Below are 21,763 nucleotides of genomic sequence, written 5' to 3'. Positions count from 1 at the left end.
GTGCATAGGTTCTTTTGGATTGGTGATTCAGGGTTCTTAGGATATAATCCTAGCAGTGGAATTGCTGGGTCAAAAGGCAGTTCCAATTTTAGTTTTCTGGGGAAATTTCTATACTGTTTTCCATAGTGGTTGCACCAGTCTGCATTCCTACAAACAGTACACTAGGGTTCCCTTTTCTCCACATCCTCTCCAACACTTGTTTGTTGATTTGTTTATGATGGCCATTCTGACCCATGTGAAGTGGTATCTGATTGTGGTTTTAATTTGTATCTCTCTGATGGCTAGTGATGCTGAGCTTCTTTTCATATGTCTCTGGACCCTCTGTATTTCGTCCTTGGAGAAATGTCTGTTCAAGTCCTTTGCCCATTTTTTAATTGGGTTGCTTGTCATCTTAGAGTGGAGTCATGTGAGTTCTTTACACCCATATAAAAAATTTTTTTAATTAAAAAAAACAAGCATTCCAAATACCAAGTTATGAAAAGGTTTTGGCTACTTTAGATATTATAATCTTTATAGATAAGTGGCTTGCAAACTAAACATGACATATCAATTTGAAATTAATGATTTTTCATACATAATTTAAATAAATTAGTAAGTCATTTGTAAAGTGGGAAAATGAATTTTTCTTAAATATTTATAACACTTTTAAATCAGTCTTTAATAATATACTAATATAAAACAAAATCTTAGTTACATCTTTATCATAAATCATGCAAAAATAAAATTATTTTAAAACTTTCTGGGGAGGTTATTAAGATATAACATTTTTTTGAAATAAGGTAGTGAGTCAGAACAGTTGGAAAATACTGGGTCTTTGTACAATTAAGTAGTTTATAGTTTCTTTACATTCTAGCCCAAGTATAACCTCGACTGAGAAATTCTCTAACTCTTGGTAGACTCATCAGGAAAGCCCCTCTTCTCTATTCTATACCAGTTGCTCCTGAATTTCCCTAAAACTCATTTGATGGTTGTAATTATATCATTAGTGGTGTCATTGTATCCTGTGAGCCTCCCCTCAGGACTTACTGCTCCATGGGGCCTGTGTGTCTCCAGACACCATGCATGTTTAGTTTTTGATCCATCAAAAACTTAGGGAGTGCCTGCTGCTGTTATCACATTTACATGTTACCTTTTAGGAAAACTACTTTTCAGTGTTTGCTCTCATTTGAGTTATGTTTATTTAATTAACCTAATACTTTATTAACTATTTAGCTTTAACCTAAGAGGTTGTTATTTTCCTACCTACTTCTAATTTCTGGGTGAGAACTTCATATATAATTATCATACCTTCTTTGATCCAAAAGTAGGCTTCTGCTTAATTTTTGGTAAGCATACCATGTCTTAAGACTGTAAGTATTAATTTTAATTTGGGAACTATTGTTATTTTACCTATATACTATATTTCTATTTGTTATCTTCAATTTCTATTGAGAATTTAAGGGGACTTCTATTTATCATGATCCAGAGCAGGGGTGTCAAACTCATTTTCATTAGGGACCACATCAGCCTCACTGTTGCCTTCAAAAAGCCTAAATAATTTTAGGACTGTATAAATGTAACTACTACTTAACAGTTAGGAAGTTAAAATTACATTTGGCCCTTTAAAGGCAACCATGAGGCTGATGTGGCCCCCAGTGAAAATGAGTTTGATACCACTGGTCTAGAGGCACTTAAAAAATTTTTTATAGTATTGTCACATCAGTATTAGAAATTTACATGATTGAATGATTGACTTTTTATTGCTTTGATAAGATTTAGAATCATGACTATAATATTCTCAAGAATTCCAAAGAATGTTGTTTGCAGGTGTTACAGAAAATATGTCATTGCAACCTTTTCCCTATATATCTATATCTACTCAGTAGTGAGTTTGATGAAAAGATCCTGTGCTGGGGAGAACTTTGTTTTTTTATGACAGGGGTTGGAGTAGTGCTATCTATAATAGAGTGGAAGTGATTGGCTTATTACCTCATTTAAAAATAGCTGAGTTCAGTGATCCTAACAGCTGAAGTATTTTTAAAATCTTTCAGAGAAAACATGTCATTCGTTGAACTACCAATGTAATGCTGATCCAGCATTTTTGTTTTTGAACTTTTATTTTCCACAGAAATAGTGATCATTTTATATATATATATATATATATATAGTGCTTGGGTGTTGGAGGTCAGGAGATCACTAACATTAAGTGACATATGTGGAGGAGTCCCATATATCGTATAAAAGCAACAGCTGCAATAAAATAGTGTAATACTTCTCCACATACCTTTCCAAAAGTAGATATATTCTTTCAATTTCATGAATATTACCCCCTCCCCTCCTCCATTCTGACCTCCCCTGGTTTCTTAAACTAAACCAAATACCTCCCCTCCAAATATGAGTCAGTAGTTTTTGGCATTACTTCTCTATTAGCTCCTACCAGGAAGTTCAGTCAGGGGTTGAAGTGATTGCTAAACACCGAGGACTTCGTAAGACCCATTTTTAAGAGTGAACTAATAACAGTGACTACTGGGAACTTTGAAACTCATCCATCCTTCATTGCTAGCGTAACCTTGAGATCCACACAGTAGACTCTTGTTCAATTCCAAATAAAGCATTTGGGTCACATGATTTCCAGACTAGCAATATTGTATAGGAAAAGAAGATTAGTTCCTTATCTTTGTCATATTTCATTTTAACCATCTCCTATAACAGTTTAAATCCTATTTATACAGTTGATCTTTGGTTCTTTGAGTCATTTCTGTCAAGAACACCTGACAGCTTGTCCCCACCCTGCAAACCCTTAATCTATTGAAAAATTAATCAAGGGCCAAAATTATTTCTGTCCTTGGTCTTTATCTCTAATTGCAAGTGTAGTTGTTGGGGTTTTGAGTCTTCAGAGTTTTCAGGTTTTAAAATATGAAGGATCTTGTGACATTGTTTTCTGGTGAGGTTATTTATAATATATAAATATTTTCCCACTTCACTTTTTTCTTCTGCCCTTCTACTTACAAGGCATTTACTTGTAACAACAATGAAGTGAAGCATAATTTACTCTGGGAGGGATTGACCATGCAATGTGTCTGTATTGTATTACCTTAACATAGAGTATGGAACATTGAAATTGGCGTCAGGCTATGCCTAATCTCTTTCCATCTGTTTTGGATTGCTTCTTGGTCAGCCAAAAAGAAGTCAAGGGTAACACTCTGAAGTGGTGGGCCAAATAGGAAAACTTCACGTTGCAGTTCTCCTGATATTTAAATCAGTGCTATCCATTCTTCAGTTTCCCCTAACCATATGAACATGTCCTGTTGGTGACATGCTTTATTTCAGAGATAAATACCACTATCCTGTATAGCCTCGGGCTCCCGATCTTGCTTAGAACAAAGAATTTCAACTCACAAATTGATGGTAAAGCCCTGGTATTTCAACCATCCCTAGAAGAAAGACATGTGGTGCAAATTAGTGTCTGCTGTTCTGTATTAAGAGAAAGGGATATAAGATACCGTTTCCCCCTATAGACAAATGCTAACCAGCCAACCAGGGTGTTGGGGGTTGGAAAAGAGAGGAGCCATTTATGAGTGGAGAAATAAATGACTATACCTCACAAAGAGAACAACTCCACCCATCTGGCTTCTGTAGTATGGGTGTGACTATCCATCTTAACCAGTTTTTTTCCGTTGTTTCTCCTTTTTTTCTGTAAACTTTAGACTATTCATCATTTCATTGTTGAATCTGTAGGTCATGAGTTTTTGCTGTTACAAATAAACTGTAATAAATAAACAGTAATAGATATAAAGTATCTTTTTGGGTAATCATCCTAACTGGAATTTTCTGAAACTAACTATGCAGTATTTTAGTTCTTTTTACTTAAGATGATATTTTAAAGTCTTTAAATTAAACTTTTATTGTAGAATAATATACACATACTATAGGAATTTAAACAAAAGATTTTTAAATATTCAAACTGGAATCCCACATCCAAAACTTGTTATCATTTTGAATGCATTTCTTTTTTCTTCTATGTTGTCTCCCATAATTATAGTCAGTATCTATATATATATATAAAATTTTATGTGCAGTTTTTAATCTTTTATATCAAATATTTTCCCCATGCTGCTCCATATCATTCGTTTTAATGATCGCATATCAAAGAGATACGCTATAATTTACTTATTCTATCCCATATTTTTTAAATTTATTTTTCATTTATAGTTGACTATACTATTATATTAGTTTTAGATGTACAACACAGTAATTAGACATTTATATGCCTTTCGAAGTGATCACCCTATTAAGTCTAGTACCCATCTGATACATATATAATTAATTTTGTTATTATTATTAACTGTATTTTCTATCCTGTACTTTACATCCTCAGGACTATTTTATTTTATTTTTTCAGTTACAGTTTACATTCAGTATTATTTTGTATTAGTTTCAGGTGTACAGCATAGTGGTTAGATAATCATTGCAAAGTGATTGCCTTAATATTTCAAGTACCCACCAGACACCATAATAGTTATTACAGTTGACTATTCCCTGTGCTGTATTTTACAGTCTGTGACTGTTTTGTAACTACCAATCTGTACTTCTCAATCCTTTCACCTTTTTTTTTAGAGATTGTATTTATTATATTTATTTTTTAGAGAGAGGAAGGGAGGGAGAAAGAGGAGAGAAAAACATCTATGTGCAAGAGAAACGTTGATCAGCTGCTTCTCATATGCCCCCGACCAGAACCTGGCCGGCAACCCAGGCCTGTGCCCTGACGGGAAATCAGACCAGTGACCTCTTTGCTTTGCAGGATGACACCTAATCCACTGAGCCACATCAGTCAGGATTCCCTTTACCTCTTTTACCCAGCCCCCAAACCTCCCCCCAACCCCAGCAACTATTGGTCTGTTCTCTGTATCTGTGGGTCTGTTTCTGTTTGTTTGTTCATTTATTTTGTTCTTTAGATTTCACATATAAGTGAAATCATGGGATTTGTTCTTCTCTGAGTTAGTTCACTTGGAATAATACCATTTAGGTCCATCCATGCTGTCACAGATAGTTAGATTTCATTCTTTTTTATGGGCAAGTAATGTTTCTGTGTGTATGTGTGTGTGTGTGTGTGTGTGTGTGTGTGTGTATAAAACCCAGGTTTTTTTAATCCAGTTGTCCTTCTATTGATGGTTACTTGGGTTGCTTCTGTATCTTGACTATTGTAAATAATGCTGCAATGAACAGAGGGTCTCATATATTCTTTCAAATTACTTTTTTGGGTTTCTTCAGATATATACCCAGAAGTGGAATTCACTGGGTCATAAGGCAGTTTCATTTTTAATTTTTGGAGAAACCTCCATATTGTTTTCCACAGTAGCCACACCAGTCTGCATTCTCGCCAACCATGTTTACTAGGGTCCACATCCTTGCTTGTTGATTTATGTAATGGTAGCTATTCTGACAGGTGTGAGATGGTATCTCATTGTGGTTTTAATTTGCATTTCTCTGATATCTAGTGATGTTTAGCATCTTTTCATATGTCTGTTGGCCATCTGTATGTCCTCTTTAGAGAAATGTCTGTTCAGGTCCTCTGCCTATCTTTTGTCTTATTTTTTTTAAGATTCTTTTTTTTTAAATATATTTTGATTATGCCATTACAGTTGTCCCATTCCCCCCTTAATTCCCCTCCACCCTGCACACCCCTCCCCCACCATTCTCCCCCTTTAGTTTATGACTACGTGTCTCGAGTTCTTTAGATTCTGTATTTCCCCTACTATTCTAGCCCTCCCCCCTATCTATTTTCTACCTACCGTCTATTCTACTTATTTTTTGTACCTTCTCCCCCCTTCTCCTTCTCCCACTCCCCTGTTGCTAACCCTCCATGTGATCTTCATTTCTATGGTTCTGCTGATCTAGCTATCCTCTTAGTTTGTTTTTGTTTTAGGTGTGGTTTTTAATAACTGTGAGTTTGCTGTCCTTTCACTGTTGATCTTTTTTATCTTATTTTTCTTAGATAAGTCCTCTTAACATTTCATATAATAAGGGTTTGGTGATGATGAACTCCTTGAATTTGATCTTATCTGAGAAGCACTTTATCTGCCCTTCTTTGTGATACTGTATGTGGGGGTGGGGTTAAAGGGGGGCAATAGCTGTTCCCTCAGCTGCTTCCTGCCTCTGGGGCCTGCACGGTCCATCTCACTGATCGCTCCTTTGCTGGTTTATCTGCGTCCAAATGTGTGACTGCAGTCAGCCTGCCACCTTGGGCCCTCAGTGGGTCCGCCCACTGCTACTCCACACCTGGAATCCGCCCTCGGCTGCCTGCACACCTGGGTCGCATGCCTGGGTTGGTCTGGTGAATCTTTCCTGCCCGACCCCGCTCCGCTGCTGGCTTTGCCCCTCTTACCGGTCTGGCTGAAAGGTTTGTTGTTGTCAGACTTCTGTGTAGGTCAATTTTCTGTGGTTTGGCTGAGTTTTTTGTTGCTAAAACTTTGTTGTCTTTAAACTTGGTTGTGCGAGAAGGCACAGTGTTTCCACCTACACCTCCATCTTGGCGGAAGTCTACAATTATTTCTTCATAGTATCTGTTGATGGCTGTTTGGATTGCTTTCAGTTTGGAGCTCCTACTGACAGCTACAAAACATTCTTAAATATTTATCCTCTTACATTCTTGAACATTAATATTGATTCTTAAATATTTAAGAGTGTAAACCTAGGAGTAAATTTGCAGTTCTTACAGTAATGTCTGTTTTCAGCTTGTACTTGAGAATGCCAAACCTGGTGTCTGGCCTATATGAGTGTTCCCATTTCTGCATGTCTTCCTCAGTACTGGGTTTTAGTATACTTTGGGATTTTATCAGTCTGGTGAATTTGTCATGGTTATCACATTGTGGTTTAGTTTTTCTCTTTCATAATGAGGTTGGTGAGCTGCTTTTCCTGTCAGCCTTTTTTTGTGAAGTGTTTGCTTAAATAAGTCTTTTCCTATTTTCCTACTGTGGATAAATAAATAAATAAATAAATAAATAAATAAATAAATAAATAGCAAGCCCATTTTCCTACTGCGTTGTATGTCTTATTGATTTATAGGGGTTTTGTTTCAATAGTAAGGGTATGAATCTTGTTTTATGTATATAAACATTTTCTCTGCAGTTTCTCATTTTACCCTTTTTTAAAAAAGAATTAATTAATTTATTTTTAGAGAGATGGGGAGGGAAGGAGAAAGGGAGAGAAACAACAGTGTGTGGTTGCCTCTCATGTGCCCCCTACTGGGAAACAGGCCTGTAATCCAGCCATGTGCTCTGACTGGGAATCAAACCAGCAACCTTTTGGTTTGCAGGCCTGCACTGAATCCCGACCTACACCAGCCAGGGCTCATTTCACCCTTTTAAAATAGCCCTGGCTGGTGTGACTCAGTTGGTTGGAGCATCATCCTGTAACCAAAAGGTTGAGTGTTCAATTCCCAGTTAGGACACATACCTGGGTTGTGAGTTCAGTCCCCAGTCCAGGTGCTTGTGGGAAGGGAGAGAGACACTGATGAGAAGGAGAAGTACTGACCAAAGTCCAGTCAGTGCTTCTCCTTCTCATCAGTGTCTCTCTCCCTTCCTTTCTCTCTCTAAAAGCAAGGGAAAAAACCATCTTTAAATGAATAGACATTTTGGTATAAGTTTAATATAACAAAATTTACCACTTTTTCTTTAAAATTAATGCTTTGCATTTTTTTAAAGTTCTTGGTTCATTAATCTTTTCATGAAAAATCTGCATATCATCACAGATATCTGTCTATGAAGAATCTTTACTCCTTCTATTGTTCAATCTCCAGCTCACTGCCAGACACTTCATTTCTTTTTGCCAGCATCACCATTCACCTTTGCGGTCCCCCTAACTTTCTCCATTCTCTTTTTGCATGCCTTTCTCTGTTTTTTTGAGGTATTCATCTCATATAGGTCATGTCTTACAAGTATATGTTTGCGTTCATTTTTCTTTGTGTAATCCAAAATCTATTCAAAATAGATTCTGAACTCAAACATAAAGATGACATTTGATGTGGTCTTACACATTTTGGATAGTTTTGCTGATTTTTTATCTTCAGTACTGTTGCCTTCTTAGGGTAAAGGATGTCAATGATCATTTGTTTCTACTGAAGTAGCAGAACTTGGTCATGAACTTGCTGGTCCACATAGTCGCTGTGTCATTCATGATGGTAGCTGATCTTCAAGTAGCCAGGGAAGAAAACAGCAGTGCTTTGCATCTCTTGTTAAAGAAAGGCTTCCATCCCCAGAGGCTATAAAGATATTCTCCTTTACTATTTTATGAAACCATTATAGTTTTGCCTTTTACATTAAATCTGTGATCCACTTGGAATTGATTTTAGGATATATAGTATGAAGAAGGTGTCCTATTTAATTTTTTTTCATGTGGAAAACCCATTGTCCTTATGCTGTCTCTTGAAAAATGTACTCTTTTCCCACTGATACACAGTGCCTACCATTCTTCTCAATGCACTGTTTTTAGAGAAACATATAAACACATAGTATTCCTCAAACACTATATTCCTTTGGGAATTACATAAGCAGAACAGAGGTTGATAGTCAAGAACAAAATGAAAAACAGGAGACTATAATAATTCAGCGATGTGGAAGTTGTATAAAATTAGTTATGGGATCTGTCTTTACCTCATTATAAACACAGACATGACTTTCATGAACCCAGTGGCCTTCGGGGCATCCAGGTTGACATTATAGACTGGGCTTTGCTCTTAGTTATTTTTTCTTCAAATTTGTGCATATTACTTAATAAACCTCACTTTTCCAGACATAAAATAAAAACAACGCTCATCTCAATGAGGTAATGTGTACAAGGTACAAAAACACAGCACTTGAGTGTGCTTTAAAAAATATCTATTTACTTTATTGCACATCATTCAAAGTCCTACACAGTTGGGAAAAATTGCTGTACTGAGAGAGATGAATCAAGGATAATCCAGTTTTAGGTCCTCCCAGGATACCTGGTTCCCCTCAGCATTCTTGTTACTCAGCTGCATGGCCATGTTCATTTCTAAGTACTTGGAATGAGTTTACTGATACTTCAGAATTATTATTTATTGGTTATCATCAGACATGGAGAGAAGTGCCATGTTTTATTCAGTGTTTCCATTTTAGATGATTTAGAATAAATCTGGATTATGTTCATAGTCCATTTCTATGACTTAGTATGTTTTTACAACAAACTAACAAAAATAGGGGGAAATTATACCATTTCTCATCTAGAGTAATTATATTGTAGTTTTACCTCAGAAAAAAGTAGTAGAGTATTGCACTTGGATGATAGTCTGTGACTATTACAGACCATCTTTTCCTTCTCTGAAATGATTTTCTCTTCTCTCAGCTTCCTTATGATAATATTTTTCTAATTTTCTTTCTTTAAGAAGAAAATCACCCCGTCGTTCTCCTTTTTTTGTCACATTCGCCCTCTGTTCCTGCACCTGTGAAATAGGAAGTACCTATGGGTGTTTGCTAAGCCTTAATTCATAGCCATTTCTTTTTCTCTACTTATTTTATCAGAAAAAAATTTATTCATTTATTATTCAGTTCCACAGAATATTTTCATTTGAATTTCTTCTTATCTTTTCAACTCAAAGCATAACAAAAAATTGTTTTTTTCCCCAAACACCTTCTACTGTCTTTCATCTATGCAGACTTATGTGGTCTTTCTCCTTTTTTCCATGCCATATGTTTAGTCCGTCCTCACATACTGTTCCATCTTTCTTCAAATTGTCTTTCTCATTTTAATTATCCCCACTTTATCACAGGCCTTCAACTTTACTGCACACAAAATCTAGTCTTGCTTTCAGGTTAATTTTACTACATCGTCTACCTGTTTGGAAACTTTTGACAACTCCTCATTGCCTGTAAGAGTGGTTCCCAGACCTCTTCAGAAAGAATTATGTTTTGTTTGCTTGTTTATATTCACATCTAAATTATTTCCAGGAGCCTTGGCCAGGTGGCTCAGTTAGTCAGAGCCACCTCAGTTGGTGGCATCGTTTTGTACATCAAAAAGTTGCGGATCTGATTCCTAGTCAGGGTACATACCTGGGTTGCAAGTTTGATCCCCAGTCAGGACTCCTATAGAAGGCAGTCAGTTGATATTTCTCTCTCACATTGTTGTTTTTGTTATCTCTCTCTCAAATCAATAAACATATCCTGGAGTGAGGATTAAAAAGAAAAAAATAGAGCACTGCTTTTTAAAAAATTATTTCCAGGAGATTCAGTAGTTCAAGGGTTTATGGATCATTCTAAATTCATTTTCAAGTGTTCTGATGTACAGACAGGGTTGAAAATCAATCAATGGTTGGAGAGAAAACAAGGGGATGGGATGGGTGGTGCCAATGGGTAGATGTAAGTAGTTTTTTTATTTAGGTGGTAGGTTCAGGAATGCTTCTCCTAAATAACTACTAGGAGAAAACATAGGGGTGAGTCTTTGTAACCTTGGTTTAGACAGTGGTTTTTTTAGATATGACACCAAAAGCATAAATGACAAAAGAACATCAAGATAAAATGGAACTTCATCAAAATCAAAAGCTTTTGTACAGTAAAGGACACAATCAAGAAAGTTAAAAAGATAATCCACAGAATGGGAGAAAATATTTGTAAATGATATCACTAGAGTTATATCTAAAACATATAAGGAATTCTTATAATTCAATAATTAGACAACCCAATTTTTAAATGGGCAAAATATTTGAATAAATATTTATCCAAAGAAGATGTACAAATGGCCAGTGGAAAATGCAAATCAGATCCATATTAAGATACCACGTTACCCTGTTAAGATGACTGTAATTAAACAAAACCAATAATGATGTGGAGGAACTGGAACCTTTGTGCCTGTTGGTTGGACTGTAAAGTGGTACACACACTTTGACTAACAGTTTTGGCAGTTCTTCAAAAAGTTAAACATGGAGTTACCATGCCATATGATCCAGTAATTTCATACCTAGGTATATACTCAAGAAATTAAAACATACATCCACAAAAAAACTTACATGAATGTTCATAGCAGTATTATTCATAATATTGAAAAGTAGAAACAATCTAAATGTTCATCAGCTGATGATAGTTAAATAAATAAATTTGGTACATCCACACCATGAACTATTATTCAGCAATGAAAAAGGAACTACTGATACATGCTACAACATGGTGAAAACATGCAAAGTGAAAGAAGCCAGTCACAAAGATCATATATTGTACGGTTTCTTTTATAGAATTATTCAGAACAGAGAAATTTATAGAGACAGAAAGTTAACTGGTGGTTGCCTAGGGCTGAGCGTTTGTTGAAAAGTTGAGAAGGGGACGTGGAAAATGACTGCTAATTGGCTTGGAGTTTTTTGGGGGGTGGGGAGGAAAATGTTCTAAAAATAATTGAGGTGATTGTTGAACTCTATGAATATACAAAACACCACTGAAGAGTGTACTTTAAGTGGGTGGGTTTTATGGGATATGAAATTTATCTCAGTTAGACTATAAAGAAAATCTAAATAAAAAGCAGGCCATGAGTAGAGCAATGGTGAGACTGTGTCATGAACCACAGGTGATCCATAATCAATTATTTTATCTGAGGTCTAATAAAATTTTCTTAAGATTTATTTTTAGAGGGAGAGAAGAAGAGAAAACATCAATATGTGATAGAAACATCAATCAGTTGCCTCTCACGCACCCCCAACTGGGGACCCAGTCCACAACCCAGGCATGTGTCCTGACCAGGAATTGAAGTAGAAACCTTTCTGTTTGCGGAATGACACCCAACCCACTGAGCCACACCAGTCAGGGCTGAAGTCTAATACAATTTTTGAATTTTTTTAAAAAAAGAAAAGGAAAGAAAGAAAAACACTGGTTCACAGAATGGAGTTCTTGTTTTATATAAAGCTATAGTTTGGTTGATGCTACTATGTAATCTTATTTCTTGACACATACATAACTCTGCAAACCCCACATCATACCCAGGGCAGTCTCATTATTGTTGCTTGAAGTTAGCATGCTAGATCCAAGTGATATGTCTTTGCTGTGCTGTCCCCCAGCCATTGTTCAGAATACCCTTTTCCCTTCCCCCTCTACCTCCTCAGATCCTAGCTATTGAACTAAGTTCTGCTTCCTTTTTGAGTCCTTCCATAGGAGCATATATTGTTTACCTTTGGTTCTTTCATAGGAATCAACATATTGCTGTACTCTGTGGAACATTTTTATATATACATGTTGTATTTTGAGTGAAGGATATGGAGGAACCTATTAAGAGATTATGAAAGACACATTAGGAATAAAAAGCTTTACTGAGTAATGTAAGACATTATGAATAAGAGCAGCTCCAGGGCCAAAACCAAAATGGAATTACGGTGTTCTAGGTTCAAGGTAACTGAGCAAACTTCAGTTCCGAAGCTCTTGTTTCCCTGCTGCTTTGGCATTTCTGATCCAAGCCAGAAAGAATTCTTCCTCATTCATTTTACTCATTGCTTTACATTTTTTAATGATCATTTTCTTTTTCAAGAAAGAGAAAGTTGAAGGGGTTTTTTTGGGGGGTTTTTTTGTTTTGTTTTTTTTTTTTTCAGTTTTCTCTATGTGTAGATAACTAAAAACCAACAAAAGTCTTAATTCTGTTTCATGTCTGTCTGTTCTCCACTTGCTCCGTTCCATCTAACTTCCTACCACGTATCCTGGCAGCATTCCCCAAGTACTTCCCTAAACTACCAACAAATCCCAAAATATACTGGTCTGACTTTTAACTGCTTTTATTTTTTTCTTCCAGTCTTCTTAAAACATGTGACAAAATGATCCCAAGGGGAAACAGTTGAGAGAATAAAAAGGAGACATTCTTCCTACCCCAATTATTCAGTCCCTGAAATGTTGATTGAAGTAGTTGAACTTGCAAAATGACTTCCAGATTTAGTATATTGTAATAATTTGAGGTTTCTCCTGCATCCACAATTTAAATTTTGAGGAAATAAATTATGTTACAGCTACATTGATGATTTAGCCAGAATTTTAACAAGCTGCACAGAAATATTGAAAATAAATGTGAAATACTGGTGAAGAGGCACTAGTACTAAAGATAAAAGACCAGTATAGTTTTCATAAATCTGTCAGTTCACAGTAGTATGTATATTGAAGTGGGAGGGTGGGTGTATCCTGTTAGGTTTGGTACATTAAAGAATGAATCGCGATATCCCAGATCATTCATTGGAGGAAGCTGGCCTTAATGGGAAAATAGTGTCTTAGTAGGCAAGGAGAAGCAGATTTTGTTTATATGTGCAATACCTTTAGAGTCAGGAGTAAGAACAATACTTGAATGATTATAGGAGACCCTTGTACAGGTTTGCAGGATTAGAAGATTTTTTGCTTGGTATGTAATAGGAAATACGAGCAAAGGGAGTAGAGGATTTGTCATTGAATCTTACTGAAATTTTGCTGTTGGTCATTCTGTTGGGTCTAGCTATGGGTACCAGGTGTTTGGCTGTGACATGCTGTGAAAGCAGGTGCTTCCCCAGATGTGGCTCTCTCTGATTGCCACGCTAAGCATATCATTCATTCTCGAATACTCATTTCTGTTATAAACACCTAATGGCAATCTACGCCTATAGCCATAGCTGAAGGTAGTTCCCTTTGACAGTGTTTTCTTTGTAAAGATTTCCTGTTGGTAGGTAGAATGTACAAGCTTATGCCATTAACTTTGTATCTTCCCCTCCCCAGCAGTGTAAAATGGTAGAAAGGTTATTGATTGTAGATAGAGCATTTGTGATTCAAAATGAGAAAATTTCTATAATTTTTAAGTTGCTTACTAGGAAAATTGAAAGTCATCTGGTTTTAATTCATTGCTTGGCCTTTTCTGGACGGAAGAGACATATACTTTCCATTGAAGAATGACAACATTTGATTTCTCATAGTAGATATTATGAGATTCTAATAATGGTCCTGACTTCTAAAGCCCCTCGCGATCATTAATTTTAGAAATTTAGGAGGGATAGTTAGGAGGTAGAGGCTCTAGTAGCTGGCCAGCTGCCACTGTCAGTATGAGACGGCTGTAGTAGCCAGGAGGTGATACGAGGATTGGTCCAATGATTTTATTACAGTTTAATTCAGTGACCCTTTCTTGAGTCCCTGCTACGTATGGAAATACTGTGTGGAGGTTAGGATAAATAAAATGATATCCCTCCCATTTACTGACTAGTAGAAGGAATAAACACGTAATACGACTAAGTATAATGTAAGGCAGAGTTGTGATTGCGTGGTAGAGGGATAAACAAAGGACTGTGGAAGCACAGGGGAGGAAACCATTGACATGGTTTTTTTTGTGATGGAAATCAGTTAAGGTTTCATACAGGAAATAATATTAGACTGGTCCTTGAAACAGAGTGGTATTTCATATATGGAAAGGAAAGGAGAGGGCATGGCCCAGAGAGGAAATAGCATAAGTCAGGCACATAAACACAGGATGTGAGTAGTCTATTAATGCTAGAATGGCCAGGGATAAGTTGGAAAGGTAGGATGGATGAGAGACTGTAAATGACAATGCTAATTTAGACTTCTTTAAGCAGAAGGGCGCCACCAAATGTTTTTCAGCAAGGTGGTAATACAGGGCAGTTTGTGTAACATTCACTGTGTAATGAATGGATGGCTTAGAGAGAAATAATAGGTATAGGTAATGAGCGGCAGCATCAATCTACGTCAGAGATAAAACAGTATGAACTGAGATGGTAGGACTATAAAGAAAAATGAGGAGATAGATGTAAAGCACATTTACAGGGTAGCAGTTAAGTTTTACCATTCAGAAATGGGAAGTGAGGAAGAAAGAATAGATGACTCCAGTACTTCTAGTAACTGGGATGGTGATACCATTAATGACCATGGGATTATCACTTGAAGAGCAGATTTGATTTTGGAAAATGGTGAGTTTGAGGTGTTCCTTTCCAGGCAAGTATTAGAAGTTCATGACAAGAACTTAACAATTGAGATTAGAGTCAGAGAGATAAATTTGTAGAATTATTACCAAGCGCAGTATAGTGGGGCTAGAAGAGTTAAGCCCTCAGAAAAAATGGAGAGCAAGGAGACAGTAAAAATTAGCACATACCTTACTAGAAAACACCTGTAGATAGTAGAAAGAAGAAAAGCAAATAGCAAGAGGAGACAGTTGTCAGTGAGAATAAAACTAGGAAGGGAAGAAAAGAATTTTAGATGGTAGGTGCTGAGCATTTTCAGATGCTCCGACCACAGGGAATGTGATAGATTCCAAGCAGGAGGGAATTTCAGCCTGTTGTACATATGAGTTGTTCTTGTAAATATTTATATGCATAAAAGTACTTACAAAACAGCAATTGTCTTATTTTGAATAAGCAACCTTAATAATAATAATAATGTCATTTTGTATGATTTTTAAGTCAGTGTCATAAATATATTTCCCATAAGAAGTAAAAGTAATACGAAAATTCTGAGTCCAGTTGAGTAAGCTTGTATGAATTTATGATTCCGATGTTGTCTTAACATCAATCATTATCCAATTTGATTTTTGTTCTTAAAGGAATCAAGTACCACTTGCCTCTCTAAGCCTAGGTTTTTGAACGGAACAGTGCTTATTTTGCTGACATAAACCAATTTTGTTTACTTTTAGTTAACCGGATGTCTTTTGCATTTGAGGTCATCTGTATCCTTGTTTCACTATTATTTTAAGTTTAAGGGGCTGGTTGTATAATTTCCAAATGTTGTCTTTTTACATTGGATATTCAAACTTAATGATCCAGAACCTTTGTTCTTGTGCTTACAAGCTAGTATTTGCCAGGTTCAGATAACATGAGTATACATTTGCCTTTCTAGATTTTGGCTTCAGCAACCATTTCACCCCTGGGCAGCTGCTGAAGACATGGTGTGGCAGTCCTCCCTATGCTGCCCCTGAGCTATTTGAAGGAAAGGAGTATGATGGGCCCAAAGTGGATATCTGGGTATGTGACTGCCTTCTCTCAGGCCCTATAGCAGTAGTTACCTAATCCTGAACAATCCAATATGCTGCTTGTGCATCGAGATCTTGCTTAGCTGTTCTTTGAATTCCCAGTTTTCTGTGCAGTCTTTTCCCCAGCAGGATTGAGACACAGATTTCAAACTCTCCATTTGCATGTGCAAAAAAAAAACCACCCAGGGCAAACTTGGATGGTGCCCTTGTCAAGAACAGAGATTCTTTCTGTTGTTGCCACTTGCCTTCTTCCTGGAGGAAGAATACTAAGAGAAATTCTAGTACTGGATATTAGATATAGGATATGTTACCCAAAATTAATGTGTGGAAGCAAAGAAGAAGGTTAACTATTCTAAAGATGATTGGCCTTGACAATATCCCATATTATTTCTCATTTTTTAAAAAAAGAATAAAAAGTTCTATTATCTTGTGCATGACTCACATCATCTGCAGATACATATTATAATGTCCTCTTTTGTTTCCTCTCATGTGATTAATTGTATGTACTCTGTTTGGGATGCAGAGCCTTGGAGTCGTCCTCTATGTGCTTGTGTGTGGTGCCCTGCCATTTGATGGGAGCACACTGCAGAATCTGCGGGCACGGGTGTTGAGTGGAAAGTTCCGCATCCCATTTTTTATGTCCACAGGTAAGGGTGTTGGCAGCACACAGCTATGACTGGGTTCATGGAAAGTTAGATATGTTAAACTCTCCTAGAAATTAGGTGATGGAAATTAAATGATGGAGTATAAATGGCTCATTTAACAACCTACCTTTCTTTTTTTTTTTTTTTAAGTCCTTCCCTAAGGATATGTTTATTTATTTTTAGGCGGGGAGAGAGAGAAAGAGTGATCAGTGTAAGAGTGAAACATTGATCAGTCACACGTGTGCGCACATGCGCCTCCCCCCCCCATATGCGCCTCAACCAGGGATCAAGCCTTTTGGTATATGGGATCATGCTCCAACCGAATGACCCAGCCAGGGCTAGCAACCTTTCTTAGCTCAGGTTTGCTGAGTGGGTACCTCCAGAGGCAGGGTTCTATAGGAACAGTGTGCAGGCTTTGGCATCAGGTGGCTCTACAGAGTTTGTCTGAGTTTGGCTCTAGGCTGTGCACATAGCAGCTAGTGTTGTGTAGCAGATTACCAAGTCTTTCTGAGCTTTGATTTCTTCATCTGTAAATGGTTGACAGTTATGTGAGGATTGTTACTATGAGGACTAAATTAAATAATATATGTAAAGAATCATTAGACACATTACATAGTAGCAAGGCAACTATGTATTACTGTTTCATTCCATCATTCACCCCCTTTTCACCCTTTTTCAGGATAATATTTTCATTTCTTGGGAACCACTGAAATGTGGTAATAAATACCAACAATAAAGCAGTCTTTGAACCTTAGTGTTGCTGCTACTATTTGGTTGACCAAAAAGTTCATTCGTTTTTTCTGTAAGATGGTTCTAGTAGCATTTAGTTGTCTTGAATTTCATTCAAAACAATTTTTGTAAGATTGCATTGTGACAGTTATCATATCAGCGTGCATTTAAAAATAGTCAAAATTTATGAATTTTTCTGTAACCATTTTAATATTGAATATGTAATATTGCTGAAGATAGCCACAGCAATCAGACCAAAAGAACTAAAAGGCATCCAAACCAGAAAGGAAGAAGTAAACTGTCATTATTTGCAGATGACATAATACTATATATAGCAAACTCCAAAGATTCCACCAAGAAACAACTAGAACTGATAAATGAATTCAGCAAAGTAGTAGGATACAAAATTAATACACAAAAATCAGTTGTATTTTTATATGCCAATAATGAACAAAGAGAAAGAGAAATTAAGAAAGCAATCTTATTCACAGTTGATAGAAATGAATAAAATACCTAGAAATAAACATAACCAAGGTTTACATTAAAAGATCGGTACTCAGAAAATTATAAGACACTGAAGAAAGAAATAGAGTAAAATACAAACAAGTGGAAGTACATTCTGCGCTCATAGATAGGAAGAATTAACATCATTAAAATGTCCATACTACCCAGAGCAGTATGTAGATTGAACGCAATTTCTATCAAGATTCCAGTGACATATTTCACAGAACTAGAACAAATATTTTTTTAAATTATGTGGAACCACAAAAGGCCTTGAATAGCAATGCCAGTCCTAAAAATGAACAAAGTTGGAGGAATGATGCTGCCTAATATCAAAATATACTGGTAGTCCATGATAATCAAAACAGCATGTTACGCTCATAAAAAATGACACATAGATCAGTGGAACAGAATAGACAGCCCAGAAATGAACCCACACCTTTATAGTCAATTGATATTAGAGGAAGCAATTACATACAACGGACTAAAGATAGTTTATTCAGTAAATGCTGTTGGGAAAATTGGACAGATACATGCAGAAAAATGAAACTAGGCCATCTTATACCGCACACAAGAATAAATTTAAAATGGATCAAAGACATAAGTGTTAGACCCAAAACCATAAAAATATACAAGAAAACAGCAAAATCTCAGACATTGCTCGCAGCAATATTTTATCAGAAGGTCTCCCCAGGCAAGGGAAACAAAAGAAAAAATAAATAAATGGGACTACATCAAAATAAAAAGATTTTGTACAGCAAAGGAAATCATTAATAAAATTAAAAGACAACCCACAGAATGAAGAACATATTCACTGATAAACCTGATAAAGGGTTAATATCCAGAATTTATGAAGAACTTACAAAACAATAAGAAAAAGACAACCCAAATAAAAAAAATGAGCAAAGGACCTGAATAGACACTTCTCCTAAGAGGACATACAGATGGCCAATAGACATATGAAAAGATTCTCAATGTCACTAATGATCAGAGATGCAAATTAAAACCACAGTGAGGGACTTGTGGTCAAGATAGTGGCATAGGCAGACTTGGCACCCCTCTTTGCACAACCACAGCAAAATTACAGCTAAAATATAGAACAGCCATCACTCAGAACCATCAGAAATAGAATCGAGTGGAAGTTTGACAAGTACAGAATTAAAGAAACCACATCCATCCAGATTGGTAGAAGGGGTGCAGATGTGGAATAGGCTGGTCCCTTATCCACGTGTGGTGGCTAAAAAATTGGGAGGGAGATACCAGGAATGAGGAGTCCCAGCCTCGCCCCCACAGGTCTCCCCCTCCCTCCAGGCAAGGGTTCCAGAGCCAAAAAGATAAGTCTTCACAAGTTCTGGCTGCAAGTACCAGTGGGAGTGGAGTCAGTGGAAGAAACTTCTGGAACTCCAAGCAGTTCCTCTTGAAGAACTCACACATAGACTCCCCTGTTCGCACTCACTTCCTCTGAGCTCTAGCATTGGGATAGCAGCTTGAAAGACACTAGTGGTATACAGGGAGAATCTGAGATCAAGGTGAACAGAGGCCATTGTTTCTTTTCCAAACTTTTCCCCCCACTCCCCACAGAGCTGTAAGTTGGTGCCTTATCTGAGACTCCATCAATCTGTCTAACACTGTTTGACCTACCTTGGACATCCCCACAGACTTCACTCCACCTAACTTACAGGTCCGCCCGTGCTACTTCTACATAAGAATGGCTAGTTTGGCTCATGCTTCACAACTTCCTAAATCCTATCAAACAAGCAACAGTTGGCTTTAGTGAGCCCTAGATCTGTCACTAGGAGCAGCCAGCCTAGTTTCATAGCTTGGCTTCACCTGGGAATCTCCAAGTCTAGCACAAGTAGCAGCCATCTCAGGTTGCTTTATAGCTCAGGAAGGGTGACCCAGGCAAAACACAGGTGGGAGCTGACCTTGGTCTACACCACTTGGGAAACTCCAGGACCAGCGCACCCAATGGACACCTATATACCACTTCAGAGCACCACTACCATGCCCCTGCACAGCTGATCCACCACAGATGGTGGAGGTTGGTGGTAAGTGGTCACCACCAGTCCTTGCAACTGACTGGCTAAGATAAATTCCTCCCATTCACCCACCAACAACAACCGAGGCTCAACTACAAGATGAAGGTGTACTCAGCCCACGTGAAGGTCGTACCTCAAGTACCAGACTTGGGTGGTAGGGGAGGCTGTGTCACTGGACCCTACAGAACACCTGCTACATTAGGCCACACTACCAAGACACAGAGTCAAAGCAGCTCTACCTAAACATAGAAACAAACACCGGGAGTCTGCCAACATGAGGAGACAAAGGAACATGGCCCAAATGAAAGAACAGATCAAAAATCCACAAAAAGAACTAAACAAAATGGAAATAAACAATCTGCAACAAGATGCAGAGTTCAGGACACTGATTATAAAGATGCTCCAAGAATTTAGTGTGTACCTCAAGAGCATAAAAAAAGATCCAGTTAGAAACAAAGGATACACTAATTGAAATAAAGAACAATTTACAGGGAAACAACGGTAGAAGGGATGAAACCAAGAATCAAATCAGTGATTTGGAACATAAGGAAACAAAAAACAACCAATGAGAACCAGAAGGAAAAAGAATCCAAAAATTGAAGACAGTATAAGCAGCCTCTAGGACAACTTCTAGAGGTCCAACATTCACATCATAGGGGTCCCAGAAGGAGAAGAGAAAGAGCAAGAAATTGAAAACCTATGTGAAAATATAATGAAGGAAAACTTCCCTAATATGGTGAAGGAAATAGACATGTAAGTCCAGGAAGCACAGAGTCCCAAACAAGATGAAGATAAAGAGAAAAATCTTAAAAGCAGCAAGAAGAAAGCAGAGAGTTACCTACAAAGGAGTTCTTCCTATAAGATTCAGCTGATTTCTCAAAAAGAACTTTGCAGTCTAGAAGGGATTGGCAAGAAATACTTCACGAATAAGTCGTGAAAAACAGGGACCTATATCCAAGATTGCTCTACCCAGCAGAGCTATTATTTAGAATCAAAGGGCAGATAAAGAGCTTCTCAGACAAGAAAAAACTAAAGGAGTTCATCATCACCAAACCATTATTATATGAAATGTTAAAGGGACTTATTTAAGAAAAAGAAGATCAAAATGGTAATAAATAAAAACTATCAACAATTGAATCTAAAAAAACTAAGCAAACAGGAAGACAGACAGAATTGTGGATACAAAGAGTGTTTTGATGTTTGCCAGATGGGAGGGGGTGTGGGAGAATGGGTGAAGAGGTTAGGGGATTGAGAAATACAAATAGATAGCTACAGAATAGCCATGGAGGTGTAAGGTGCAGTATAGGAAATGGAGTAACCAAAGAACTTATATGAATGACCTGTGGACATGAACAGTGTTGGGAGTATTGCCTGAGGGCATGGGTGGTGCTGGCTGGAGGGGGCAAAGGGGAAAAATCAAGACAACTGTAATAGCATAATCAATTAATTATAATTATAAAAAAATAAAACCATAATAAGATATCATCTCACACCTGTCAGAATGGCTGTTATCAATAAATAAACAAGTGTTGTCGAGGATGTGGAGAAAGAGGAACCCTTTTGTGCTGTTGGTAGAAATACATATTGGTGCAGCCGCTATAGAAAGCAGAATGGAGATACTGCCAAATATTAAAAACATCTGCTTTTCAACCCAGTGATCCCACTTCTGGGAATATGTCCAAAGGAACCCAAAACAGCAATTCAAAAGAATATAAGCACCCATATGTTCATTGCAGCATTATTTACTATTACCAATATATGGAAGCAGCCCAAGTATTTATCAGTAGATGAGTGGATAAAACAACTCTGGGTTATTTACACACTGGAATACTACTCAGCCATTAAAAAAAGAAAATTTTACCCTTTGTGACAGCATGGATGGACCTGAAAAACATTATGCTA

At 37.1% G+C, this 21,763-nt stretch overlaps 1 protein-coding gene across 9 annotated transcripts in view; it reads left to right on the top strand.

The window, feature by feature from the left end:
* SIK3 (SIK family kinase 3) overlaps nt 1-21,763 on the top strand; it is a 280,765-nt gene that overhangs the window by 202,862 nt on the left and 56,140 nt on the right. For all 9 annotated transcript variants that reach the window (XM_053672225.1, XM_053672217.1, XM_053672227.1 and 6 more), the window contains exons 5-6: nt 15,816-15,940; nt 16,472-16,595. In XM_053672225.1, coding sequence (XP_053528200.1) covers nt 15,816-15,940; nt 16,472-16,595 — 249 coding nt within the window. The remainder of the gene's footprint in view (nt 1-15,815; nt 15,941-16,471; nt 16,596-21,763) is intronic.

This window comes from Artibeus jamaicensis, unplaced genomic scaffold (assembly GCF_021234435.1).
Source record: "Artibeus jamaicensis isolate MK-2021 breed Jamaican fruit bat unplaced genomic scaffold, CSHL_Jam_final contig_196, whole genome shotgun sequence".
NCBI lineage: Eukaryota > Metazoa > Chordata > Mammalia > Chiroptera > Phyllostomidae > Artibeus > Artibeus jamaicensis.
The sequence above is the reverse complement of the archived record's forward strand: the minus strand, read 5'-3'. Positions and strand labels throughout refer to the sequence as shown.